This window comes from Elaeis guineensis, chromosome 5, assembly GCF_000442705.2.
Source record: "Elaeis guineensis isolate ETL-2024a chromosome 5, EG11, whole genome shotgun sequence".
NCBI lineage: Eukaryota > Viridiplantae > Streptophyta > Magnoliopsida > Arecales > Arecaceae > Elaeis > Elaeis guineensis.
In genome coordinates this window covers 125,314,979-125,342,840 of record NC_025997.2, presented here as the reverse complement: position 1 = coordinate 125,342,840, position 27,862 = coordinate 125,314,979, and the positions used below count along the sequence as shown (strand labels likewise).

General features: G+C 40.7%; 2 protein-coding genes across 5 annotated transcripts; both read right to left on the bottom strand.

Moving 5' to 3' along the window:
• Positions 1-553: 553 nt before the first annotated feature.
• On the bottom strand, positions 554-3,647 carry LOC140850772 (uncharacterized). Of its 2 annotated transcripts, none has more exons than XM_029264764.2 (2): positions 3,448-3,647; positions 554-2,605 (listed from the first exon to the last, which is right to left on the bottom strand). In XM_029264764.2, exon 2 carries the CDS (start codon positions 2,424-2,426, stop codon positions 672-674), a length of 1,755 nt encoding a protein of 584 aa, XP_029120597.1. In that variant the 5' UTR covers positions 2,427-2,605; positions 3,448-3,647; the 3' UTR covers positions 554-671. The 2 variants fall into 2 exon arrangements, with proteins under 2 accessions (XP_029120597.1, XP_010922666.1); XM_010924364.4 differs by having other exon boundaries at positions 554-2,592.
• A 2,319-nt stretch (positions 3,648-5,966) lies between these two features.
• On the bottom strand, positions 5,967-11,253 carry LOC105045923 (uncharacterized). Of its 3 annotated transcripts, XM_029264767.2 has the most exons (3): positions 11,033-11,253; positions 7,320-9,381; positions 5,967-6,235 (listed from the first exon to the last, which is right to left on the bottom strand). In XM_029264767.2, the coding sequence occupies exon 2, from the start codon at positions 9,058-9,060 to the stop codon at positions 7,345-7,347; it is 1,716 nt and encodes a 571-aa protein (XP_029120600.1). In that variant the 5' UTR covers positions 9,061-9,381; positions 11,033-11,253; the 3' UTR covers positions 5,967-6,235; positions 7,320-7,344. The 3 variants fall into 3 exon arrangements, with proteins under 3 accessions (XP_029120600.1, XP_029120599.1, XP_073114543.1); XM_029264766.2 differs by lacking the exon at positions 5,967-6,235 and having other exon boundaries at positions 7,217-9,381; XM_073258442.1 differs by lacking the exon at positions 5,967-6,235 and having other exon boundaries at positions 7,217-9,118; positions 11,033-11,251.
• Positions 11,254-27,862: the final 16,609 nt, after the last annotated feature.

Below are 27,862 nucleotides of genomic sequence, written 5' to 3'. Positions count from 1 at the left end.
GCAAAGTAGGGAAGCAAAGATAAGAATACTAGGTTGTGTGGTACATGTAAATCTTTTCCTGAAGTAAACCTAAAAGCACAACAATGCTTTTATTGCATAAAACTCTCTTTGATGAAGATCTTGTCAAAATGCATAGATTCTCCATAATCTGTAGCAATGAAAAACTTTGAAGTTGATAATCATCTAAAACTACAATGGAAACAAAAATCAATTAATATAGGTAGAAAATGAAAAAGGCAAAGAGATTTGTTACACGATAAGTGATTACAGGGTTGCACCTATAGTTTTTCAGTCTAACTATCCAGATATCGTGGTCCAAGGAGGGTGAGCCTTGGTGCAGCTTTGTAAGGTTGTTTCCACTGTGATCTGGGTGTGATGGGTTCGAAACACAGAAACAGGCTCTCTGCACAAGAGATAAGGGTATATGCATCTGTCCCTCTCATAATCTCATAGCTGCAAGAGCCTTGCATACCACACCATCATTTTCTTTTATTAAGATATAATGAATGAATGAATACTCTCAAATTTGATGCTCTGTTGTAATGTTTAAAAATTGAAAGAATAATGAGATAGCTTTGATGAATGAGAGCAGCACTCTGTGTACACAGTAATGAACTAGTTATAGTAAAGCAACATTGCACAATCATTACAAACTCATAGGATTTCACATTTTAAATTGGAGGTGGTGTTTTATCCTCCGTATGTAATATCGATGCCGAAGCCAGTGGTGCTGTGGTTGTATCACTATCACTAGCTTTGTCTTGAGACTGTATCAATGGCTGAACAGGTGGAGTCATTACATCATGAGGAGTCAATATAGAGCTCTCTTGCCTTCTTCTAAATGACTGATCATGTGGACTGCTACATTCCTCTCCTCTTGCAGAAGTTGGTGACTCAGCTATACAAGAGGTTGGAAGAGGGGAGCTACAATCAGATGCAATTGCCGGGCTCGATCCGCCATCGTGAGGTGGATGATCTAATGCTGGCTGGCTTTCTTCATCACCATCCAATAGCTTCCTATAGAGGCTATCGTCCTCAATGTCATAGAAGTTCCCAGTTCTCACCTCCTGAGCCAGAGAACAAGCCCAGCAGAACATCCACTGCACGTAATCAGTCATTGAAGCAGAGCCACAGCATATTTTATTACCTGGAAATTTGAATTTCTTCCTCATCTGAATTCTCCAAAAACCACCATAGAGCAGACCAAACACACATAGCAGTATCCCTGCTATCCCCACCGTATCGCCAATTACAATATTGTGAATGTTGAGGGCAGAGATGCTAAAAATCCAAAAGGGAGCTACACATAGCAGAAGGAAAGTAAAGATGTGAACATACATGTTCCCAAACCCAAGCCTTTCCATATTCCATCCAAAGACACAGCAGGTGCAGAAGAAAGAAACGTAGCCGACAGTAATGTCGTCACTGCAATCGAATAGTCCACCGACCCATTCTGGCTCACTTATCACTATTCTCCTTTCATATAGCTTCAGACCAACCTTATTAGATTGCTTAGCATCATTACCAGAAACCTTAGACTGTGATTCTTCATCAGATTCGGAATCAGAATCACATTCCCTCCCGAGAGGACTGTAAACAGTGTAGAGACCAGCAAAGACTGGTGAAGCAATCCCCAAAGCGAAGAAGAAGTTCTCAGCAAACTCAGGCCGCTGCTTGCTGGAGTATCCCCAGTAGAGACCACACAAGGTGTACTGCGCAAAACAAGTGATGTGGAGGAGGACCACGACAACCATCATATGAGCCCATTCGTGAGGCCGGTAAGCTCCATTCTTGCAGTATATCTTTCTGAGCATGATGATGTCTTCTGATCTCCATCGGCAGAGTAGAATGAAGTGATGGAAGAGATTGGGATGTTGGTATATACTCATGAGTGTGAAGAGTGCATTAAGGACTTGGTTGTTGATCTCAATCCAATGATTTCTAGATGATGTTGTAGGGAAAGCCTTGTTTAAAAGCCCAAGCAGGAGCAAGCCCAGCATGGAAGCAGAGACAGCAACACATAGAAACCAGATAAGAAGAGCAATATTCATTGGGTTCTTCAACCATTGCTTGCAGATATTGAAGAGAGAAGACCAGTTAATCTTCCTGATGAAGTGAATATGGAAATGGCGTCTGGTACCAACTGGAGAAGGAATTGAAATTGAAATTTCTTCTCTTTTGTTTACAGTGCGCTTGAAAATTGCAAAGGGGGAGTAGAATTTGAGATTCTTAAACCACTCAACGGATGGACGAGCTTTCAGAAAGTCCAGAAGCCTCCTTCTATGTGTTCCTTTATGCAGTAGTCGTGCACGAAGTGAAGGGATCCTAATGTGGTATTCCCTTAGCTTGGGGAGACTTGGAGCTGTTCCAGATTCTAATCCATCATGGACTTCTTCTGTGCTATCCTCATTACCGCTAGAAACCATTGTTTTATGCCGATAATTTGAAGAATGAAGAATTCAGTGGACCGATCTTTGCCAAATCTTTCCAGATGGATAGGATGTAAACTTTCAAGAGGATGCCAGAAATTTGGATTTGTAAATATGATACTGGTTGGTGACACCAAAATTTGCACGACCAAAACCAAATTTCCTGCACCAAAAACCTAAAAATGATGAATAATTCTTGTCATGTTTTTGGAGCAAAAGTAATCCTAAGCATGCTAACTTTGGTGTTTCTATCTGAAAAGCTGTATCAATACTGGCATACAATCAGAATCTGAAGAACTTCATCTACCCAGAAACCTTTTTATTTCTTCTTTTTTCTAGAAAAAAAGGCAAATCATAAGTTTCAAACTTTAAAGCACACTATCAGAAAACACAAACACCTCATCCCTTTCCCATCCTAGCAAAGAATTCACCGAACTATGATTCAAAGAGTTTAAAAGTTCTAGTGATCAATTGTTGTCATGTCAGAAACCAATGGCAGCTGTTTTTTTTTTTTTTTTTTTGGGCGGGAGAAACAATGCGAAGTTGCTGTAGTAGGCCCTTAATACCATCGCTAAATTGAGATATCCAACACAAGATTCAGAATGACAATAAGAATGCATCCATTGACCCAAAAACTGCTTTCAAGGCATCGAGAAAATATAAGTTGTAATAATCCCATTCTAACTGATAAATCTAGCATGAAACATCAAAACAGTTGATCAAAATATAAACATTTCTATGGAAATTTTCTGCAATTAAAGAATCTTAGTGCAACAGATCCTACCGAGTTCAGCAACATGCCAAATTCACGCAACTAAGATCTCTCACTCCCACCCTGAGAAAGCAAGAAACTCAAAACCTAATCTTAGGAACCAAAAATTCTATTATCCAAAAATCTCATGCCAAAACCTTCACGTCTTCATATTTATGATCCACCAGATGCCACCAAGCTCCAACTTTTAAAAGCTAGAAATAAATAAATCCTACTACCTAAATATAATCAAAGAGCAAGAGTTACCTCTGCGATGGGGAGAGGAGATATGCTGATCAATCGAAAGAGTCTCGGAAGTCCACACCAGAGCTCTTCCTCCTTCCCCTGTCAAAAAGGTTTGCCCAGGAGAGAACAAGCATTGGCTCCTCCTTTATATAGACTTCAATCTCAAATTAAAGGAAAAATGGGAAAGTTTCCATTTAGTTGTAGCACAGACATGTGAAAGCCTAACTTTTATTTTATTTTTATCTTTTTTAGAAGAGGAAATTAAATTAGACATCAAAAGGAGCAGGCCGAAAGGGATATCACAAGCAGAAGGACGGGTGGAAACGGTCAGCTCTCCACCAGATGTTCAAACTTTCGTGGGTCAAACGAAGAGAGCCCAACCGCATCTTTCCCCCAGGTCACGGAATTGCCCTCCCCGTTGAGTTGAGGCCGGAATTTGCCTTATTCCTTTTTTTTTTTTTTTTATTGAATAAATTTTATCTTATTCCTTTGGTAGTATTTGGGTATCCAAATTTTGGATTGAACAAGGGCTTATTCTACTTTATTTTCTCGAACAGGTGAAAAAATTGTGGTGGGCTACCTTGGTTTAGCAATTCTGATCAATCCTCCCCAATACCAGGCAATCCTCGTTTAGCAATTTCATGGTGGATCATGAAATTACTTATTCTAAGTCTTTAATAAGTACCACCTAAGCATAGGAATAATATTGTATGAATTACATTGAAATAAGGGTTAGAATACTCGATTTCCAACCAAATAGAAATCTGAAATAACAAAGAGGAATTGTTATTCTTTGAGAATTCGTATTCCTATTCTAAAAATAAAATTTGGATATCCAAATATGAGATAGTGTTTGGTTGGGTAATTCTGGATAAAATAAGGACTTATTTCACCTTATTTTTCCAAACAGGTAAAAAAATGGTGGTGGATCCTCTTGGTTTAGCAATTCCGATCAATCCTCCCTAATTTTAGAATATCAATTCTGTGGTGGATCATGAAAATGATAATTCTAGATCATATTAAATATCAATTAAAATAACACTGCATTAATTACATTAGAATAAAGGTAAAATATCATATTTCTAACCAAACAGAAATCTGAAATAATAAGGATGAATAACTATTCTCTGAGAATTCATATTTTTATTCTAAAAATAAAATTTGAATATCCAAATACTATCTAAACTAAGAACAAGGCAAGAATTCTTATTCCCATCAGACCTACTTACTTCTGGAATAATTATTTCAACGGAGAGATAGGTTAATTTTGTTCTCAGAATAGGATCCTCCATTAATTTCCAGGCATTGCCTTTTATAGGGACAGAAAATACCCTCAATATGAGAGCTAATCAGAAGAAGGAATGACTACTCTAAGAGGGATTCCCCAACGATGGTGTGTGTCTCGTAAGGTCCGTCCGGTGGACCGACCGATTATTTTTGCCAGTCGAGGACCATCAGGCTAATAGAATTGCAACTGTCTAGTCATGATTATTTGACTGGGACTCAGGCTTGAGAAGGATATATAACTAACAAGCAAGTGGGTGTCTCGTCTAAATAGCATATTTACAAGCAAGCAGCGCGACGTATTTGACTGGGAAACAGTCTCTGGCTTTGGAAAGCCGTTATGACTTTACCCCCTTCCACATCCTCTCTCTCTCTTTGTTGATTCCTCTATTTGGGCAGACTTGGTACGGTCGACTGCATGCTCGGACCCACACGTCGGCACCCCACTCCAGTGGAGCAGGAAACGGACCGTGGTGGTGGCCCAAACATGACCAAGTAAAAGACTATGTATATTAGATCCCAAAGAAATTAGTAAGCAATTTCTTCTTGAGAGTTTGTTTTTTCCCCTATAGTTTTGTATCTTGTAGACAGTAGAGTTGTTTCAAATTTGTTGGTAAGCAACTTGCCAGTGGACCATTTTCAGAGTATTTGCTCCAAATGATACTCCGTGTTATGGACACAAGACTCTACATTTTCCTTTACACATGAAACTGCGTTGTTATCCATCTTCGTATGTTCTCCTCTTCTTTTTGATAGCAACAGCATGTACCTTGGTGAGAGTTGCCTGCACTCGCAAATCAGCGGGATCCTACACATATTAACACCTGAAGTACAAGATCCATGATACAAAAATTTTTATGATTATTTGAATATGCGGATCAACTACTACCGGCGAATCTTTCTGATGGCTCTGCACCATGTTTCCGTAATTTTATTATTCAGAATATCATAAACAACATTGTCTCCGTAAACATGCACATGCACACACGGAGACATATTTTTACCCATGCTTGATTGCACACACAGACTAATTGCACCCAATTGTTACTTCTAAACAAGAGAGTAATTCAGCATAGAAGTTTAAGTCCCAAACTCCGTTTTATACGAAGGGTACCAAAAACTTCATGAAAGGTGGGACGTGTTCTAGCTCAGGGAAGTGGCATGCAAGAGTCCAGGCTTAATATCAAATTGATCCAAGTAGCAGTTTGAAGCCCCAGCCATCCTGTTAAACAGCTAAATGTTGGATGGGAAGAGAGTTGACAACAAGAAGCTTTTCTGGGATCACCCATTTGACACAATTTGCCATTGATCTGGGTACAAATAATCGATGAATAAAGAGGAGTTTCTAATCATCGGAAATGCTATTGAACGGCAGAATCCTCTTCTTGTATGATACCAGGAAAGAAAATTAGTTCCAGCATACTCTAACTTAAATATCCGACATGCCGGAAGGCTACATGCTAATTCATTGCTAGTCTAACAGGGGACAAATGCCTCAGCTTGCCTATGCGTCATCCTGCTTCCACTGGACAAAAGATAAGAAGATGTATTAAACCAACAATGATAGCTAATATCACTAAAACAGTCTCATCAATTGTTATCTTGAAACATTGCATCAATTGTTATCCTTCATATCCAACAGCACGTTTACAGGGAAATAAAAGATTAAACAGAATTGAAAGGATTTGTTGGTTTAAACTTTATATACTTTATTGGAAAGGAAAGTAGTTGGAGCAAGTTGATGGGCTTTTGCATCCGAACAGGCAAGCGATTGACCGGCCTTACAAGTCACAATGGGAATGGAGGTGGTTGGAGAAAGTGGGTGGTCTTCTATGTTTGAATTGTGTGCTCCCCCTTGGATTTAGACCTAAGGCTCAAAGTTTAGTTGCTATTGGATCTCATTTTACATGATTTAATTTCCAATCTCTTCAGTATAATAGAAAACATTCAGTGCTGTGGCAATGAAGTCATAGCAATGGCTTAAGGAGCATGGAATGAAGGCTACCCTCGTCGCTTTCTAGTACTCCGAGATTGATGTCAATATTATAGCAATCATAAGTAATTTGAGTCCAACTTTGTGGGCTTCACCCTCCCAGACCCAAGACTTGCTAGGACTGAATATGATGGAAAGAGAGAGATCCATTCTGATCAATATATTTTAGATTTGTTAGAACTGGAAAAGTAACAATGAATATACAGTTCTTCTGCAAGTAATTAAAAAAAAAAAAAAAAAAACATATTAATCACATCGCACTATTCAGGCATTACACTTGACAAGGGAGTAAACAAGAAGCCAAACACACCAAAACAATAAGCAAAAGCAAGGTAAAACAGTATCCAGCAAGGTCTTCAATACGTAACACCTTCAGTAGTAATTATATTTTGTTCATATTGTGCAACGAAAAATACATAAGCTAATGACAAATAAATATGATTAAACTTCCGAATATTTAACGAAAGGTTGTGATTTTCTGTGAAAACATCTAAGGGCAGAGAGAGATCAAAATATCGAAACTAAATCACTTCCATTTCATGCAACACAATATAGAAATTCTATACAGTGAGAAGAAAGTGCTAAAACAAAAACAGTTTGACTAGAATGCACTCACAATTACAATTCTCTTATTCCACAAACTATGGTGCCCGGGCATCTTCTGTTTCTATAACATTTTGAATAGGCGGTCTCATTTCATCCTCTTCCATTTTCTGAGCTGAACCTTCCTTTACAGCAGGCAAATGCCTGTCTGGAGTATGCCCACCTGAAAACCTGCTGGGGCTTGACGAGTATTCCATCTTGAAAAGAGATGGACTGGCATTTCCCCTATAAGGAGAACTAGGGGTTGATTTGAATAGAGGCAACCCGTCTTCATCGGGCAAAGGAGACAATGCAAGCTGGTTATCATCACTGTTTTGCTTTATGCAAAACTTATCTTCTATAACATCATAATAGTCTGCAGTCCTCACCTCCTGAGCAAGAGAACATGAGCAACAGCAAAGCCACCGAAAACAATCTGTCGCGGAGGGATGACCACAGCAAAAGGTGCTTCCAGGAAGGTGAAATTTCTTCCTCATCTGAATCCTCCAAAAGCCACCATAGAGCAAACCAAAAAAACAAAGTAAAATGCCGCTAATTCCCAATGCCTCTTGAATAGCTTCATTATTAATATTGACCGCTGCCAAGTTAAAAATAAAGAAAGGAGCTGTGCAGAATAGGACAAAAGTCAAGATGTGAACATACATGTTACCAAACCCAAGCCTCTCCATGTTCCACCCAAAAACACAGAAGCTGCAGAAGACCGAAAGGTAGGCTAGAGAAATATCATCCCAGAAATCAAATAACCCCCCTATCCATTCTGGTCTACTCTCTGCAACTCCGTGGTCTTCTCTTGCAATAAATGAATATTTCTTTTCAAGTGACTTTATTCGGAGAGTTGATGGTCTGCTATCATCAGTAGAGGTGATCTTAACCTGTGCTTCACTATCCATTTCGATCTCATAATCTCGACCAAGAGGGCTAAGAATATTATATACACTGGCAAAAGCTGGTGCAGCAATTGCAACAGATATGCAAAGGCCAACTCCAATTGCAGGTCGCTTTGATCGGGGGTATCCTAAATTAAGACCACATAAAGCATACTGAGCAAAGCAATTTAAATGGAGAAGAATCACCACAACCATCATGTGCATCCATTCATGAGGCTTGTAGGTTCCATTTTTGCAGTATATCTTTCTGAGCTTTAGAATGTCATTGGGTCCCCATCTGCATAAAAGCACAAGATGGTAGATTCGTTTTGGGTGTTGGTAGAGGCACATGAGAGTGAACAGAGCATTGAGAATTTGGTTGTTAACTTCAAACCAGGTGTCTCGCTGGGATTTACTTGGTAAAACACCATTTAACATGCCAGTCATGACAAGGAACAAGATAGCACCAGAGATTGCAACACAAGCAATCCAAACAAAAAGAGCCATGTTCATGGGTTCTTTGATCCATTCCTTACACAGTTCCCACAGATGAGCCCAATTGACTTTCCTGACAAAGGGCACATGGAAATGTCTCGGAGAACTTTGATCAGCAGAATGAACTGATCGTGAGATCTCTTCTCGTTCCGCTGCAAGCTGCCAGAATTTAGCTGAGGGGGAGGGCCCTAATTTCTTAAATCTGGATTTACCAGGAACAGCTTTTAATAAATTCATAAATTTATTGTGGTGCTTATTCTCATCCAGAAGTCCCCTCTGAGAAGTTTGGACATAGAGAGGTATCTGATCCTTGTTTCCATAACCATTTGGTGGCACGGTTGACCCTACTTCCTGGATTTCGTTTGTGATTTTTCCATTGTCATTTGAAACCATTCTCTTGTATAGTTTTTGCAAGCTTCAATGGATACTCCACTTCAGGTCTCTTAGGCAGCTGTGAATGGAAGTAGTTGATGATTAACTACTTGATGGAAATCCACCCTACTATAGGCTCTCTCTAAAGTCACTCAAGGGCATAAGATGCTAAGATTCACTATTTTTTTCTCAACTTTTTGGGTTTTTGAAGGATATGCCAGAGATGAACTCTGAGTTAAACATCAATAGGTATGACAGCATTCTGTACTAAAGTGAGGTGCATGAAATTCCGTCCTAGGAACAGCACCAACTCTAATCATGGTAAGCAATCAACAGAATAACCTGCAGTAGATTAATATTTAAAATCTCAAATAACTGTCATAATTATAGTGATACTTTTTCAATTAAGCTTTCCAACAGATAATAATAACATGATACTGAAGATCACTAATTCTATGAGAACATCAGACAACAAACTTGAATGCAAATAAAAAGAAGATACATTAGAGACTTGTTATCCAGGACAGACTATTAATGATAATATGCATCACTGTTAGAACAAGCAAAAATAGAATATTAAAAATCAAGGAAACTGACCTGTACTAGTTTAATACAATTAAAGATATTTCAGTTTAGGTGATATTTGAATTCAAATAATATTTTAAAAAAAAATATGCAAAAATAATTATCTTTGGACTTTCATGTTATTTGTGCAACTACATCAAATAAAAAGGCCACACCCTTGCATACAACCTCCCCCACCCCCCACCACAGAAAAAGAAAGAAAGAAAGAAAGAAAGAAAAACAAAACAATCTAACCACCATGAATCTTGTCAGTAAATTCTTTTTCTTCTTCATTCTTTCGTATACTTCTCTGCAAATCCCTTAAAAGAGGGCTGGCATATGCTCTAAATCACCTCTCTATCCCATTGCTCGAGTGTTAAAGCCATGACAAACAGTTTCAACAATATCTCCTACAATCCCACCTTTATCGCTTGTAAATACAACATAACTAATGAAATATTTTTTAAAAGCATGTTCCACAACAAGGCGCCAGATAAGCAATTCTCTGCCTGAAAGGCTACCACACCTTATACAGTAAGTTAGTCCAGATTCTCAGATAATTTTTTTTTTTCAAGAAAAAGCCCACAATTACGGTTCCCTATTCCTTGTCTAATGTGTACTCAGGTCATTTTTCTTTAAAGTTTTTATCAGAAAAATAAAAGGAAAAAACATTTTCTTTCTTCCATTGTTTCTTCCCTCGACTTTGTTAAATTTGAATTTGGACCAGTCCTCAGAATCAAATGGTGTCCTCCTTACTGTAATCGACAAACTACTGTGCTCCTCAAACCTTCTAAGCCTGGTTTCCTGCCTTACAAAGATCCATACCTCTCACTACAGCTCCTCTTACTTCACTAGCATCGCTAATGATCCTCTTCCTTGCAGTTATAAACTTCTTAGCCACGAATTTCATTATTTTATCCTATAAGGGTCAGACTAATTATCGAATACCAACAATTTCTTCCCTCATATATAGGTTTTGGTGGAAGCATTAATCCTTCCTTTTTTTTAATCGTATCGCCTGCATGTATTTCAGCATGTCATTGATCAACGAAGTTTTCCTAATAGAAAACTTTACAATTTGAAGAAACATCAGCTGACAGATTTGTTAGAACGAGAGAGAGACTAAAAACTTTTTCTTTCAATAAATCAACAAAAATTTAACAAAAACACGACCTTCAAATCCCTGATTCCATCAAACTTACCTATTTCCAGATAAAAATCATCACCAAAACATATCAATTAACAGTCAAACTCACATATAAAGCCACAAATCCGATCCAGAAGAACGAAACATAAGCATAAACCACAAAAATCTCAAAGATTTCCATTACGCCATTATAAAAAACACAGAAACAAAGGGGCAAGAACAGCTCCAGATAAGTAACACTTGAATCCAGAAATCCTAAATGGAAACGGTTGAGGTACTCACCACTGGCTTCGAGATTGGTCAAGAAACGAAGGGAGATTCTTCTCTTCCTGGAGAACCAAGAAGCCCCCAGAGATGGCAGAGGTTACAGGAGAAAAGAGCAAAAGGACAGAGAAAAAGGAGGGCTTTTTAGGGTTTTTCTTTAATTCTTCATTCCTTTCTTTCGTAGACATTCTTCCAGTTTTGGTGAGATCAACCGAAGGTGGCACCTAACAATTCACCATCGAATCTCGAGGTATTGATGGATGGTGGCACCTAACAATTCACCATCGAATCAACTCTGACGTGGCCATTGATGGATGGTGGCACCCCTACCATCGTTATATTGCACCAATTGGGGACTGGTGACTGAAGGGTGATTCTCGCAGTCGAGAATGGTTGGGTTTTATTGGGAGTCAACCCGTAGGCAAACGCTGGGACAAATACCTCATCTTCTCATCGGAATATCGGATGGATGACATGTATTCGATGAAAGAGTTCGATCATTGCACCGAGCACGAATTGGCTGTCAGGAGAGCTGCGAAAATCATACTGGTATACCACATGGGCTATGCACCTCAGCAATGACATTTTCCCTCCGGAGAGTTGCACAACATAACAGGTTATTGGTTAGGATTATTCTGTCACATGGACTTTGGACTATCTCATAAAATATTACGGATGATTCAAAATTTCAAATTTTCCTACTTGATTAAAAAGTAAGAATAAAAATAGACATAACTAATCATGGTTGGCCATCTCAAATTCAATTTTATTGGATTTTTTTAATCCACTAAATGATGTGGCGATATTTCGTTGGATGGTCCAAAATTTATTTGATAGAATAATTCTAATCAATAATTTTTTTTCATCCACTTGTTTTTCTCTCTTTTTAATAAAAAAGATCGAATCTTTTCGAAATTTGAGGAGGAGAGCTCAAAAGAGCGAATGGAGATAAAAGGACGGATGAAGTTCTTGCAAATAAACTCTTCCTAGGCACTGGGTCGTGGGTGACCATCTAAGCGATAAGGAGGCACATCAGAAAATCAATGAGGAGGACTTGGAGCATGACAGGGATGATGAGGTCCGCAACAACGAGGAAAATAATCTCATGATCGATGGAGGTTGATGAGGACGATGGCAATCCAGGCATCAAAAAGGCAATGCCATCATGGAAGAGGGTAAGCAACGATGGAGTATCCCGATGAGGATCGAGATAACGATGGGGACAACAAGATCTTTGATGATGAGAGAGATAAGTTTATGGTCAATGAAAATATGAAAATAATAACATTCTGAATATCGATGGAGGTGGCTAAGTCATGGGGAGGGAGTGGAACACCGTCCCCTTTATGATAGAGAGCAAATGAAATGTTGATATAGTTTTTTTTAGCTATACGGTAAATTTTTATTGGTGTGATGTATCGTTGATACGGTGCATCTGATAGGAAATATAATTTCTCCCATTCGATAGAATTTTAATGAAGAAATTATTTTCAACATTGCCCTCAAGCACCCAGCCGGCTCAAGCCAAGTCATTTTGAGGGCTCTGCTAATCCAACACTCGTCTCGATGTACCATTGTAGAAACGGGCGACTGTGTAGATATTCGCTTGCACGGCGACGTGGTGGATGCAGTGTACGGGATAATTTCTCGTGTTAATGGGGATAGGGAGGGACTGCGGCCACCCCCGTGGCTCCCGCGTTTATGTGACAGAATGGGCACTGAGGTGCGTTAGAAGTCGGTGTACTGCGTCCTGCTTCTAAAACGGTCCACATCACATTTATTTCAGAATACCGTCAGTCACATAAAATTGATGTGACTGCGAAGACGAGGGAATAAAAACAGAAACTGGGATTTTTATATATAACTCTTCTCTTTATCCGTTGTACATGAAGTCCCATTTTTTATATATAGAGAGATTTTCCTTATGCAAAAAAATTATCTAATAAAACTCTAATTATCTTTCCCTGTAGCCATGTTGAAGTATTTATTGGAAACAAATCTCTTTTCCTCCACCTTCTCAATCCTTTAAAAACTTTTAACTGCTGAACTACATTTCTCCCTATTGTTGTTGATTGCAAATTTGAGATAGTATGAAAATCTCAATTATAACGATGATTTTGGCAACAAAACTAAAACTTGACAAGAAGACCATTGAAAAGAATGAATGGCTTATTGGTTGGATGTTCTAAAGAGCTCAGCAAGAGTGAAATGGCAAAAAAAAAAAAATGAAAAATATTCTCTTGTGATCGATAAGAAGTTCAGTTAAAGATTTATAAAAAATCTAGAAGAAGAGAGGCCAACTGCTAAGAAAGGAGTCTTTGCATCCTTAAAGATGGTTTTTTGATGACCCCATCCTATAAGTTCAACAATGTCTAGTTTTTGAACCAGCATGGTATAATGTTAGAGTGCCTGGGTGCGGTCGATCGTCTTTCATCAATTTTTGTGCGACCGTTGGGGCATTTGGGCGAACGGATGGTATGCTGTGGTTTCTGGGTCATTGAGGGGAAGCAATGGCGGAAAACGAGAAAAGAATGAGTGATAATGGACGTTCTTCACCAGAGCTAAGCGGCGGGAAGCGTTCGTGGGCTCATGTTGCGCTGGGGCCACCGAGACAACCCCGATGGATGGAGCATCGAATCATATTGGAGGAGGTAGAGCAACTCCAACGCTTCTTCACCAAGGTATTGGAGTTCCCGAAAGAGAAGTTAGAAGCTACTTGGAGCCAATAGAGAAACATCTCGGTGCTGGCCCATAGCCTTGGCTGGAGAGTGCCATCAGAGTGGGTTGCAAGGGAGTTCAAGCTCAAGGGGCAACTCCAATATGACCCGGAGCCGTTTGCCCTAGCAGAGGATCACCATCTTGTACGATTCCAATCGGAGGAGGATTGCAGGGTGCTCGAAGGGGGGGCCTTGGCTGGTCACCGGCCAACTCATAGCGGTGGAGCCATGGGTTTCGAACTTTATCCCTGGGGCCAACAAAATCCGACAGACAATGGTTTGGATTAGGCTTTCTGCCTTGCCAATGGGCTATTGGGACAAGGACATATTGTTGGGATTATAGAGGAGGTGGAAAAACCAGTCGGCCTTGATGGCTTTACTGACGGTTCTCGAAAGCTCATATTTGCAAGGATCCAGATGGAGGTTGATGCGGAGGAACCCTTAAAACCAGGGGTGTCCATCAGGGAGAGTACAGGGTTGTTTTGGCAGCCATTCGTGTACTAGAATGTGCCGACGGTGTGTTATCGATGTGGGTGGATGGGCCATGATGATAGTGATTGCAGCTACTCACCAGAGTAGCGAGTGGACTGGGGTCATGGGCTTCAACCGAAGCACTTCCTTGTGAGCCCCCTGATGGTGGAGGAAGCGGCAGCGGAGAGTGAGCAACTGCCTAAGATTGTTAGGCCCCGGATGGGGTCATGGGTGGCTACCTTAAGAATCCGGCAGCTTAAACCAGCTAGAGCTCTGATGAAAGCAGGGAAGATGATTGATTCCAATCTGAATTTGTCGGCTCCAAGTTCATCCCCTTCCCGATCGAGCTTGCCGCGTCAACTGGCGGATCGCCATCGAACTTCGACGGCTGGCACAAGTCGACCAAAGTTGCCCGCCGTCGTGTAGAAAGCTCAGGAGAGCCTTGACTTGGCCCAAGCCGAAAATGATGAAGGAAGCATGGGCCTTGGTCCGGAGGCAATGAAAGTGGGCGTCGAGGTGAGCCCAAGCCCAAGCCCGCTCGACCACTGCATGGTGGAGGCTAGTGGGTCTTCCTTGAAGCGAGCCCGTAGTTTGGTTCAGAAGTCGACCCAAGTAGTGGCCCTGCCTATTTTTGCACCGATTGAGGGGGGTTTGGGTGCTGAGAAGGATCGAGGAGATCTTGACCTATCCGGAGGTGCATAACTCGAAGGAGCAAAGCGACCTCAGGCTGTAGATGCCGCCGACATCTTGGGTGTGCCTCGCTAGTCTGTCGGAGATGCAAACTCCAGGATGGGGGGACGCATGGCTGATGATGGAGAAAAAAATTATAACTGTTGAGAAAAATACCTCGAGATTCGATCCATAACAAGTCCAAAATGAGGTTCAGAATGAAAAATGAAATCGAATGAGACTAAAATCAACCCTAATGGAGTTCGAATGAAAAAGATATACGTCATGAAGCAGGATGAAAGTAGATGGTACGGCCCATAGGCCAGCACGGGCCGGCCACAGGCGCAGCCCAGGCGGGGCTGCACGGGCATGCACGGCTAGCCACGGGTGTGGCCCAACGGGCACGTGTGGGAGGCCTAGGGTGCGGCTTACCGCAGTCCACTGGATTGGCACAGTCCATGGAGGGTCGCATGGACCAGGCGCCCATTTTCCTCTGGTTTTGCATAGTCCATGGTGGACCAGAGATGTTTTTGAATGGTTTCTTGCGGTCTATCATGGTCTACAGGGCTTGTTGCACTGTTTATCATGTGGGTACATGATCTAGCGACCGTGGGAGTTTGCAGTAGCGATTAGATGGCTCAGAGAATCCTGGAGTTTTGATAGAAGATGGAATTCTCATTGGACTTGCTTTGGAACTCCTGTGCATAGCCTGAGACGATGTCTAAGGCCTTTAAGAGGCCCTGTGGACAACAGAGGCTGTGTGGTTCGATAGAGACCTGGGTGCAGCAGTAGAGGAGAGCAATGAGAGGTTCTAGAGGGTTGTGAGAGATAGAGAGATCTTCTTGGATTTTTTGAAAGCTTATGTGAGGGTAGCTTCTAATTGAGAGATATCTATGTATAAAGGTTGAGAGTGTGAAGATTTTTTCTTGTACTTATTCTTTTCTCATAGTGAAGCTTTGCATGCCCTATGAAGACGAGCATTTTGGCTGATCCACATATTTTGATTGTGTTCTAGTTTTGTTTTTTCTTTCTTTTTTCATAATAATTAGTACCGAATCATGTTCAACAATTGGTATCAGATCCAGATGGTACTAGCATCAAATTACGATGGTGTTGATCGAGATTGGAGATAGAGAAGACAAGCACAATCAAGGTGGAGATAAATCGATTCGACGGAAAGAGTAATTTCTTCTTATGACAAGCGAGGATGAAGGATGTGCTCATCTAACATGGATTGATCGACGCTCTCTTGTACGAGAAATCGGCCATCATGGAGGAGAAGATCTAGGAGCGGCTACAGATGCAAATGATGAGTACCATCCATCTGTACCTGATGGATAAGATGATGATTCATGTACTTAGCGAGACTTCTCCGATGATGCTGTAGTCGAAGCTGGAGAAGTTGTACATGACGAAGTTCCTCACCAACACTCTCTTCCTCTGAAGGTAGTTTTACTAACTGTGGATGGACGAGGGACAGAGCGTACAAAAGTATTTTAGCCACTTTCAGAAGATTCTCACTGATTTTCTAAGTGTAGGTAAGAAAGTTGAAGAGAAGACCAAGGCATTAATCTTGCTGGCATCGCTTTCTCCTTCATATGAGTCTTCTGTGACTGCTCTTCTAATAGAAAAGAGCACCATCAAGATGGATGAGGTTATCGTGGTGATTCTCTAGAATGAGATTTTTAGACGGAAACTAGACTTTAAGCTCAGATGGTAGCAGCTCAGCTTTGACGATTTCTGGAGGAATAGGTGGCAACAGATGAAGCGACAAAAGATCACGAGAAGGACGATCCAAATTCAAGATGAGGGATCCCAGCAAGTTCAAGTACTATGAGTGTGATGAGTTAGGACATCATGTCAGAGATTGTCCTTAACTTAGAAATTGGATAAGGACTACTGCAGCGACGGCCAGTAGCAAATCAGAGGATGATATCCTATTGATATCTAATAATGTATCTACTTCTTTTCAATAACAGATTTTAGATTTTGCATGCATCCATCATGTTTATTATAGAGAGAAGCTGTTTGACTTCTTAGAGAGTAGTGAGGATATTGCTCATCGACCGGATGGATTGAGTTGTGTGATCAGGGGCACCGAAATAGTCAGCTGGAGGATACATGATGGTGTAGTGAGGAGATTGGATGAGGTCCGATATATATCCAATTTCAGATAGAATCTTATCTCACTGAGTAGACTGGATTCAAACGGCTATAGGTGGATAGCTGGTGATAGAATCCTAAAAGTCATGCACCGTGATAGGATGATATTGGAGAGAGAAATATCAGAGGAAGATATTATTATCTGATAAGGAGCCCAATACGAGATGGAGCTTCAAGAGCTAGGAAAAGCCCAGTGCAAGGTGGAGCTCCAAGTGCAGGTGGATCGGACACGAGACGAGAGATTTGGAAGAATGAGAGGCGACATCGCAGAGTGAAATTTTTATTACCATTGGAGACTTTTTCGAGTAGGTCTTTGGTCAGAGTGGACACAACCCATGATGGAGGTGGGATCGAGTGGTCTGGCTCGACTCCCATATTTGTCCATTCATGAGACAGCAGTTCTATCCTAAGACATGGGGCGAGATGGATCACAGGCTCTCAAAGATAAGTGGAGATCAAATATCGAGTCGAGATGAAGATTGTTGAAAAAAATATCTTAAGATTCGATCCATGATAAATTTAAAATGAGCTTCAGAATGAAAAATAGAATCCAACATGACTAAAATTAGTCTAAACGGAGTCTGAATGAAGAAGATACATACAAGGAAGCAGATTGAAAGTAGATGGTACGGCTATGGGCCATCGGAGGGGCCCATGGGCCGGCACGGGCCTACCACAGGTGCGTGGCCCAGGCGAGCATGTGCGAGCCAGCCGCAGGCATGGCTCAGGCGGGTGCACGCAGGCGTTGCCCCACAGGCACGCTCAGGAGGCCCAGGGCATGGCGTACCATGGTCCCCTGGGCTGGCGCAGTCCATGGATGGCCGCATGGACCAGATGCCCATTTTTCTTTGGTTTCACATGGTCCATGATGGATTGAAGATATTTTTGGGTGGTTTGCCGCGGTCCATCATGGTCTACAAGATTTGTTGCACTATTTATCATGCTGGTACATGATCCAGCGGTTGTGGGAGTTTGCAATAGCGATCAGATAGCTCAGAGAGTCTTGGAGTTCTGATAGAAGATAGAATTCACGTTGGACTCGCTTTGAAACTCCTGTGCATAGCCTGAGACGATGTCTAAGGCCTTTAAGAGGCCCTGTGGACAATAGAGGCTGTGTGGTTCGGCAGAGACCTAGGCACAGCAGTAGAGGAGAGCAGTGAGAGGTTCTAGAAGGCTATGAGAGATAGAGAGATCTTCTTGAGTTTCTTGAGAGCTTTTGTGAGGGTGTTTCTGGTTAAGAGAGATTTGTATATAAAGGAAGAGAGTGTGAGGATCTCCTCTTGTACTTATTCTTTTCTCATAGTAAAGCTTTGCATGATCCGTGGAAGTGAGCCTTTTGGCCGATCTATGTATTTTGATTATGTTCTTGTTTTGTTTCTCCTTTCTTTTTCCACAATAATTGGTACTAGATCCTATTCAATAGTGGCGGCCTGGGTATGGATGGCGAGGGTGTCTCAGACGGTCGGGTGGAGTCCTCGAGGCAATGTCTTGACATGGCAATGGGGAAGTCAGGCTTGAGCACGGATTTCAATGGGGAGCCCCCATCGAATGAGAAGAAGAGTAGGGGGATAGTGAAGGGGGAAGTGGGGCTCAGGTATAGGGGTCAAGCGGCTTGTCTCATAGGGAAGCTGTGGGTTGGGTCAAGCAGGCTCTGTGTACTTTTGGGAACCTAAAGAAGGCTGTGGAGGGGGACCAGGCAGCTAATGAAGGGGATGTCTTAGCACGAGGCTCTCGTACTCCTAAATCTGATTCCCTATGAAGGTGCAATTATGGAATGTGAGGGGGGGGGGGGCAGGGAAACTAGCCTTCCACTCTTCCTTTAGGAGATTATTGCAGCAATATGATCTTGATCTGTATGTTTTGATGGAAACAAGATTGTCGGGGTGGAGCTTGGAGTGCATCCGACGTCGCTTCCTTGGTACTTGGGGGTTTTATGCCATTGAGTCTTAGGGTCTCTCTAGGGGGATTATTGTTGTTTGAAAAATTGGTATAGCTTTTGTGGATATAGTGCACCAATGTGACCAACAAGCTGTAATTACTATTTTTGAAATGAATAGGATCACTTGGCTTTTGTGTGGGATTTATATGAGCATGGATCATGTGGTGCGTTGTGTTTTGTGGTGTGAGGTGTCGACCCTGATTGATCAGAGGATTCCAGTAGTGGTGTGGAGTGATTTCAATTATATTATTGGGCCTTACAAAAAAAAAGAGGGGCAGACCCAATGTTGATGATGTGGAATCTTAGGAATTCAAGGACTATATCCAGGCCAATGGTCTTGTGGACCTTGAGTTTGTTTGCTCAAGATTTACTTGGTGCAACAACCGTCAGGGAGGGGCCAGAGTTTGAGAGAGAATTGACAGGCTCTTGGTGACTTTCTCTTGGATCTAGACCCATCCTACTCATGTAGTTCATCATCTGCTGCAGATCGCTTCCGACCATTGCCCGTTGCTGTTCGTTACTGACACTCTCCTCTCTCATCGTAGCCCCTTCCGATTTGAGAAGATGCGACTTTTCTAACTTCGATCCTGGGATAGTGTGAGGAAGGTCTGGCGCATGCCAATACGTAGAGATTTCAGGTACAGGATTACTCAGAGATAGAAACTTACAAGAAGAAGGCTTTAGAGATGGAACAGAGAGGAGGTTGGTAACATCTTCAGGACACTGGAGGTCATTGAGACATCCATTGCTAAGCTCTAGGAGTAGGAGGATCGAGAGGATGGGCTTGCAAATAGAGAGCTGGCTACCCTTCGGGGGTTGTTGTCTGAGCATCACTAACTTTTAAGTCAATAGGAGGTCTTCTGGAGGCAAAAATTTAGAGTGCACTGGATCAAGGAAGGAGACTGGAACACGAGATTTTTTCATCGGACTACTTCCATTCGGAGACATATGAACCGGATCTGGATGGTCAAGAAAGCCGGTGGGCAGTGGCTGATGGATGAGGATTCGATTAGATAGGAGATAGTGAGCTTCTTCAAATCCTGATGGATGACACCTCTTGGGATAAGTTAGATCTTCCACACCCCTATCCTTGAGCATCGGGTTATAGAGCTGGAAAATAGGGACCTTATTGGTGAGGTGATGGAGGAGGTTGGAGGGACTCTATGGTCGATGATAGAAGACAAAGCTCTAGGCCCTGATGACCCCCCCTCCTTTCCTTTAGGCGATATTGGCCTATGATTCATTCCGAGGTTGTGATGGCAATGCAGGAGTTCATCTCTCTAGGCCAGGTTTCAGAGGTTTGACAGTAAACCTTCATTGTCCTCATACCGAAGAGATAGGATGCATCTGAGCTGGAACATTTCAGACCTATTAGTTTGTGCACAACCATGTACAAGTTATGCGCTAAGCTAATGGCCCGCAGGATGAAGCATATTCTTTTGCACTTGATCTGTTCGAAGCAGGGGCTTTCGTAGGGGGCCGCATTGTTGGGAATAGTGTCTCAAATTCAATCATCAGCCTGTTGATAGTTGTGCTCCTTTTGTATTAGTACATGAATTATAAATAAATAAAAATTATTTTAGTATTTTTTTTCATCACAAATATTTTATCTTCTAATGAACTCCTGTGTTGTGGTGAAGTCCTTAGGACTATTTAGACTCGACAAAGGAGGATTTGTCGCTTAGTCCTTAAATCTGTTCATGATCAAATGATACGTTGTTACCAAGGACGACAACGTTTATCGAGCATAGGTCATTGTGTGTCATATGGGTTGGTTGTCCTCATAATCAAGGAGTGTGGAGACACTGGTATGGCATACAGGTGAGATGTAATGGTACATCTGTACTGAACGTGATCGACTCCGAAGCTATTTCTGCTGTCAAGATTTGCTCCGATGGGATATGGGTATAAATATCCCTTCGATCTGAGACTGCCATGGTGACTTGCAAGCAACTCACTGCACTTAGGCACTGGACTACCTGAATTTCTAATTTAGTGACGGAAGGCTGCTGGGTGTAGTCAAGTACTTGACTTGTCGGTGCGTGTGTCAAGATGGGATTGACCACTCCAGTTTAGGAGCTGTGTACAGTCGTATTTCAATTTAACAAAATCTTGACCAGGGTAGTCCTAGTGAGGAGTCACAGGACTAATTGAGTTGAGCATGATTCGGATGATCTCATCAGAGTTGACAGTTTAATCCTGAGTCATCCTAAACACAGGGGTCAAAAGGGATGAATTATACGGTAACCATATTCACATAGGTTCTGAATGTTGCGATTGCGACTATTCGACCTATCCGATCGTCGGGTATCATTGCTAGATGGTCACTTCGATTAGTACAGAAATTGGTTCCTGTGCTACCGACTTAGGTTCGAACCTGCAGGGTCACATACATTAGAGGTTCCTTTCTAATCTGATGGCTGATTATGAGTCTTATGTGTCTGAGACTCTATGATTGAGAATTAGGATTCTCTGATCATGAGTTCCACATATTTTGGGTACCGAGGTCAAAATTTTGAATTTCAAATTTTGAATTTGAAATTTGAACTCTTTGATCAGGATTTCATATCGATGGTCTCTGATGCCTAATTGCCCATCGAATTTGGACTCAATATTTATGAGAGATTTAATTAGTGATTTGATCACTAATTAACTCAATTTGATTGAGTAATTATTTTTAGATCAAGTCCAATTGAATTGGATTCAGTTTGGATTGACCCGATTATGTTAAGTGTTGATCTAATCGCTAAGGTGGCTTAGTCCCTGATTTGATCAGGGGTTAGGTTTAGTTAATTTTTGATTTGATTAAGATTTTATTGAGCCTAATTAAGCCTAATTGTGTTGGGTTTAATCTGGTCTAATTGTGCTTAACCTATTTTAATTAGGTTGGCTCAATTTGAATCAAACCTCCTTGTTTTAAATTTTCTGCGCCACCTAACTTCCTTGTGTCCATTTGAATTCACGAGAAAAATTTTTTTTGTGAATTTTCTTCCACGCAAAGCTCTCTCACGCCCATGTTTCTGTGCGCCAATTATTTGGATTAACTTGGTTTGTTATCCATCCAAATTCAAAGGGGTTTTGAATTTGAATGGATAACCAAATAACCATGCGCCAGCTTATCCTCTTTTGTGCACCCCATATGAGGATAAGATTGGTTGACACTTGAATTCAAATTTGATTTGAATTTGAGTGAGCAACCACCTCTTCTTATCCACTCACATGCTTTCAACATCTCTTGCGATGTTTTATAAAATGAGAAAGGGAGGGGGCATGGGCAATGAAAGAAAGAAGAGATAAGGGGCGTGGAAAGGTTCTGAAAAAATTTTGAAGTGTTCAAAATTTACCGAGAGGAGAGAAAAAAGAGAGAGAAGTGGGCGCAGGATTTTTGGTGTGTATCCTAAGGTTTCTACCTAGGGTTCGAAAAGTGAGATTGCTGTGCCACGAGTGTCGTGAGTCCACCAAATTTCAGAGAGAGATCCATCAGCCTCTCAACCAACTGTGCAGATGATCCGAAATATCTGAAGAGTCGGCACACATCGATCGAAGGAGTTCGATCAACATCAGCCATCAAAAGGGTGAAATCACGAACTAGCATTCGTAAGGAACCGATCAGACGGGAGCTTCGTGTGGATGATCCACAGAGGTCAGACACTAGTGTGGCTGTGACGTGACGATCAGAGCTCCCCGACGATGATCAGATTACGGTGATCGACTACCCACAAAATGTGATGTGTTCTGAACACAGTACAGTAAAAAGTTTACTATTTCAAATTTAAATTTCAAATTTAAATGCATGCTGTTGTATCATATTTAGATCCTAGTGTAGGGTTAATTAGTATTAATTAATAAGATTAATTAATAATTTCGCTGTAAAATAGTAATTTTGAAAAAAGTTTTTAAAATTATCATTTTGCCCCTGCACTGAATTTTCGCTTCAAATGGTATCAGAGCATGGTTCTAGAATATGATATATATATGCATGCGTAGATTAAGGTGTAATCTATAAGTTTAAATTTGAAATTTAAAATTCTAAATTTGAAATTCAAAATTTAAAATTTAAAATTTGTTAGAAGTTTCAAATTTAAAATTTAAAATTTAAATTTTGAATTTTAAAATTTGAATTTTGAAATTTGAAATTTATTTGAAATTTTAAATTTCAAATTTAGAATTCAAAATTTAAAATTTGAAATTCAAAATTCAAAAATTTAAAATTCAAAGATTGAAAATTCGAAATTTAAAATTTGGTTGAAATCTCAAATCTCAAATTTGAAATTTAAAATTTGAAATTTAAAATTTGAAATTCAAAATTTGAAATTTAAAATTTGAAATTCAAAATTTAAATTTTAAAATTGGTATATTTAGATATACTTGATCCAAGTAGCAAGTAATCTAATTGGGTTGGTTGCCATGGCCGTCCGATCATAGGAGAAAAGTAGGGTTTAAAGGTCCTCTCTTCCCATTCGATGGGGTCTCCTATGGCGGTAGGGGTGCCGATGCAATTATATCCCATACCGATGAAGCAGTGAAATGACTTAATTAAAAAATTTATCATGAATGTATTAGATTAGATCTAAAAAAAATTCATAATTTATTTTGAGTTATTTTCTGTTATGAAATGAGCAATAAGATTGCTGTTTATGAAATGTGCTGACCCGTTTGTGAAATGAGTCAACACATTTGGTGAACAGAAAATAAAATCTTTCAAAATTTGAAAATTATTTTTGAAATGCCAAATCCTGACCCATCTGCCCAAGTACTTAATTAAAAGAATTAAGTGTTGTCTAGTAGGTCTAGAATTATGAATTATGACCTAAGATAATTGTATAAACTTGTGGGTCAATAGATTAGATGAATTAGGTCTATAATTGGGTTAGACCTAAGGTTAGCTTAAAAATGGACTAAATGGAGTAATTGGTCAAATCTAATCAAAAGTTGAATTAGATTAGGTCAAGGATACTCTAGAATCAACTTCAATAGTTGTAGTTGAATGGGTCCATGTCTTTAACTAGACCAAGATGGACTTAATTCATGGCTACGCGGTGGAGCCCTATTTACTAAGTTGATCAAAATTAAAACTAATGAACCGGTTGGTGTCTAAGGTAAGTTCGGCAGTTTTGACCAGTGGTTCTTAAGCGGGAGCTACTCGCATTGATTCGATCATTGACGCGTTAATGGCAAATCCCCACCACTGATCTTACTTACCTGGTCAATCTGGTAAGTTAGATTTTGATTAGATCACTTGATGATTAGAGCTCACCCATGTCATTAGGTAAATCAGTATGACTGATTTAGATACTTCTAATGCCAGCTTTAATTAAATCTTTTTTTAATCTGACTTGGTGAAGTCAGTGGGAGGATTGAAATTGGCTGGATGATTTCTTCTCTACTATCCTTTAATAAAATCCTCAAAAATTATTAGGTCCCTAAAATGATTAAGTTATAATGATAACTAAGTCAATGCCTCCCATTAAGTGAGTGATAATGAGTCCATTAGTTCAATGATCATTGGAGGCCCAAAGGCCTGGTGCTCATTGGCTAATGGAATTATCATTCATAATATGATAATTTGGTTGAGTCTTTCTGATGGTGATTAGGTTGGTCGATCAAAGTCGGGCCTGATCATTTATTGATCTGATTCACCAAAATTAAGTCATGTTAATGGTTAGACCTAACCAGATCTTTTCAGTGGAGGCCAAAGCCTACTGATTAGGTTCTGGGGCAAAATCAATTACTAGAAGTTGTTTAGAGAAACAACTGATTAAGAACCTACCCATAGATGCACATGGGTTGACCAACCAAAGTTGGGCTCATGTGTAGTCTGTGTGGATTCTAGTACCCATTAAGGAATTAAAGTAATTTCTTGAATTGCAGGTTGAGGCTACCAGTTCGTAAAAATATTAGAAAAAACTCTAGACTAAAGTCCAAGTCTTTAGTATTAATTTTTGTACTAATAGAGGTCTGGTTTTCCTTTATACAGCTATGGCCACTACCCTGTCGCTTCGATCATTATTAGATAATGACAAGCTCATGGGACCTAATTTCGATAGCTGGTATCGAAAATTAAAAATCGTCTTTGAGCATGAGCGGATCCTTTATGTAGTAACGGATCCAGCACCTGAGGAGCCAGCTCCGAACGCTAGTAAGGCGATCAGAGACACTTATCAGAAGTGGCTCAATGACCGCACTACCGTCCGATGTATTATGCTGATAGCAATGAATGACGAGTTCAGCCGCAGGTTTGAGAACGCCCAGCCACAGGATATGCTTCAAATGTTGAACGACTCCTTTGGCACGCCTGACGATGTTGAAAGGCACAAAACTAGTTGTGCCATTTTTAATGCTCGGATGAGGGATGGGGCCTCAGTCACTGATCATGTACTGTACATGATCGAGATGATTGAGCGCCTAAGCAAATTGGATTTTTCTCTGCACGAGCAGCTCGGTAAGGATGCGATCCTTAATTCCTTGCCCAAGTCCTTCCTCCCATTCCTTACTCATTTTCGAATGACAAAGCCTACAGTAAACTACCACAGATTGTTGGGGTTGCTGCAAAACTTTGAGAAGGATCACCAGCTTCATAAGGAGTCAGTGAATGTAGTGGGAGGGTCTTCTTCTCGTCGTCAACCCTTTGAGAAGGGAAAGAAGAACAAGAAGAAGAAGAACAAGAAGGTGCAGCCTCATGCTGGGACGGTTGCACAGGGTCAGACCAAGAAGCGCAAGCCCGACCAGAGCCAGGCGGAGTGCTTCTTTTGCAAGAAGCAGGGGCATTGGAAGAGGAACTGTCCTCAATACATTGCCTCTCTGGACCCGAACAGGCTGAAGAAGAAGCAAGGTAATCATATGATAACTCCTTGTAATTTTTTCATTTATGATACTACTGTCTGGATATTGAATACCGAAAGTCCTTATCATATTTGTAATTCGATGCAGGGTCTGCAGGTCAGTAGGAGATTTGATGAAGGCGAGAGGTTCCTGAACGTTGGAGATGGAAGCAAAGTTTCAGTTCTAGCTTTAGGAATCATGAGTCTTGTAATCAATTCTCGTAATGTAATTCTGAGTGAATGTCACTATTGTCCAAGCTTTTTATTAAAAATTATTTCTGTAGGCCTTTTGGCCATGTACGGTTATGGTTTTTTAATAAAAAGAAATATTTACAATATCATTTTGAATGGTGTTACAATGTTTGTTGGATAATTAAATAATAAAATTTACTTACTATCATAGCCTGTTAATGTGGTTCAAAACTTTGGTAAACTCCTAGAATAGATAATGTGTCAGAAGTCTACCTTTGGCACTGTAGGCTAGGTCATATCAATAAGAAAAGGATAAACAGGTAGGCCCAAGAAGGAATTCTTGAACTTGGTGATTGTGAATCACTTCCAACCTGTGAGTCTTGTCTTCTTGGAAAGATGACCAAGTCACTTTTTACTAGAAAAGGTGAGCGAGCTAGTGAACTCTTGGGTCTGGTACATTCTGATGTATGTGGACCTATGAGCTCAAGTGCAAGAGCTGGATATTTATACTTCATAACCTTCACAGACGACCTATCGAGGTATGGGTATGTCTACTTAATGAAGCATAAGTCGGAGTCATTTTAAATGTTCAAACTATTCCTAAATGAGGTAGAAAAATAAACTGAAAAGTGTATTAAAATTTTTCGATCTGATCGAGGAGGTGAATACCATTTCAATGAGTTTCTGACATATCTAGGGGAGAATGAGATTCTCTCTCAGTGGACTCCTCCTGAAACACCACAGCATAATGGTGTGTCTGAAAGGAGGAATCGGACCTTATTGGACATGGTTCGATCCATGATGGGATTTGCTGGTCTGTCGATCTTCCTCTGAGGATATACGCTCGAATCGGCTTGTTACCTTCTAAATAGAGTTCCGAGTAAGTCTGTAGCCAAAACGCCATATGAGATATGGATAGGACGTAAGCCAGGACTCTCGCACCTTAGGGTTTGGGGATGTCCGACTTATGTTAAACGTTTAATTACAGACAAGCTTGGACCTAGGTCTGACAAGTGTAATTTTATAGGGTACCCAAAAGAGACCAAAGGGTATTATTTCTACCTTGCTGATGAGCAAAAGGTGTTTGTCAGCCTTAAGACAATCTTTTTAGAAAAGAAGTTCCTTAGTGAAGGAACTGTTGCCTCTAAGATCGAACTTAACGAAGTTCGACAGGTGAAAAATCCGACACATGTTACTGAACCTAAACCGGATTTGATTAGATCAGATCCGGAGCCCATTGATTATGCACCCTTAAAGCGGTCTGGTAGAATACCACATCAACCGGATAGATACTATGGTTTCTTGGTCTGGGATGGCGATCCTGTCGAACTTGATGAAAATGATGAGGATCCGATCACCTACATGGATGCAATGCAGAGACCTGACTCTGAGAAATGGCTAGAGGCCATGAAATTCGAAATGGAGTCCATGAAGGTCAACGATGTGTGGACATTGGTTGACTCACCCGAAGGAGTAAAACCCATAGGATGTAAGTGGGTCTTCAAGAGGAAGAGGGGCACAGATGGAAAGGTGGAGACCTATAAAGCCCATCTGGTTGCCAAGGGATATCATCAACGTTATGGTATAGACTGTGACGAGACATTTTCTCCTGTGGCAATGCTCAAATCCATTCGGATTATACTTGCGATAGTTGCCCATCTAGACTATGAAATCTGGCAGATGGATGTGAAGACAGCTTTCCTAAATGGAGAGCTGGACGAAGAGGTGTATATGATACAACCTGAAGGGTTTACATCCACAGATGAGTCTAAGGTATGCAAGCTACAAAGGTCCATTTATGAACTTAAGCAGGCATCTCGGAGTTGGAACATATATTTTGATAGGACAATCAAAATGTATGGCTTCGTTAAGAACG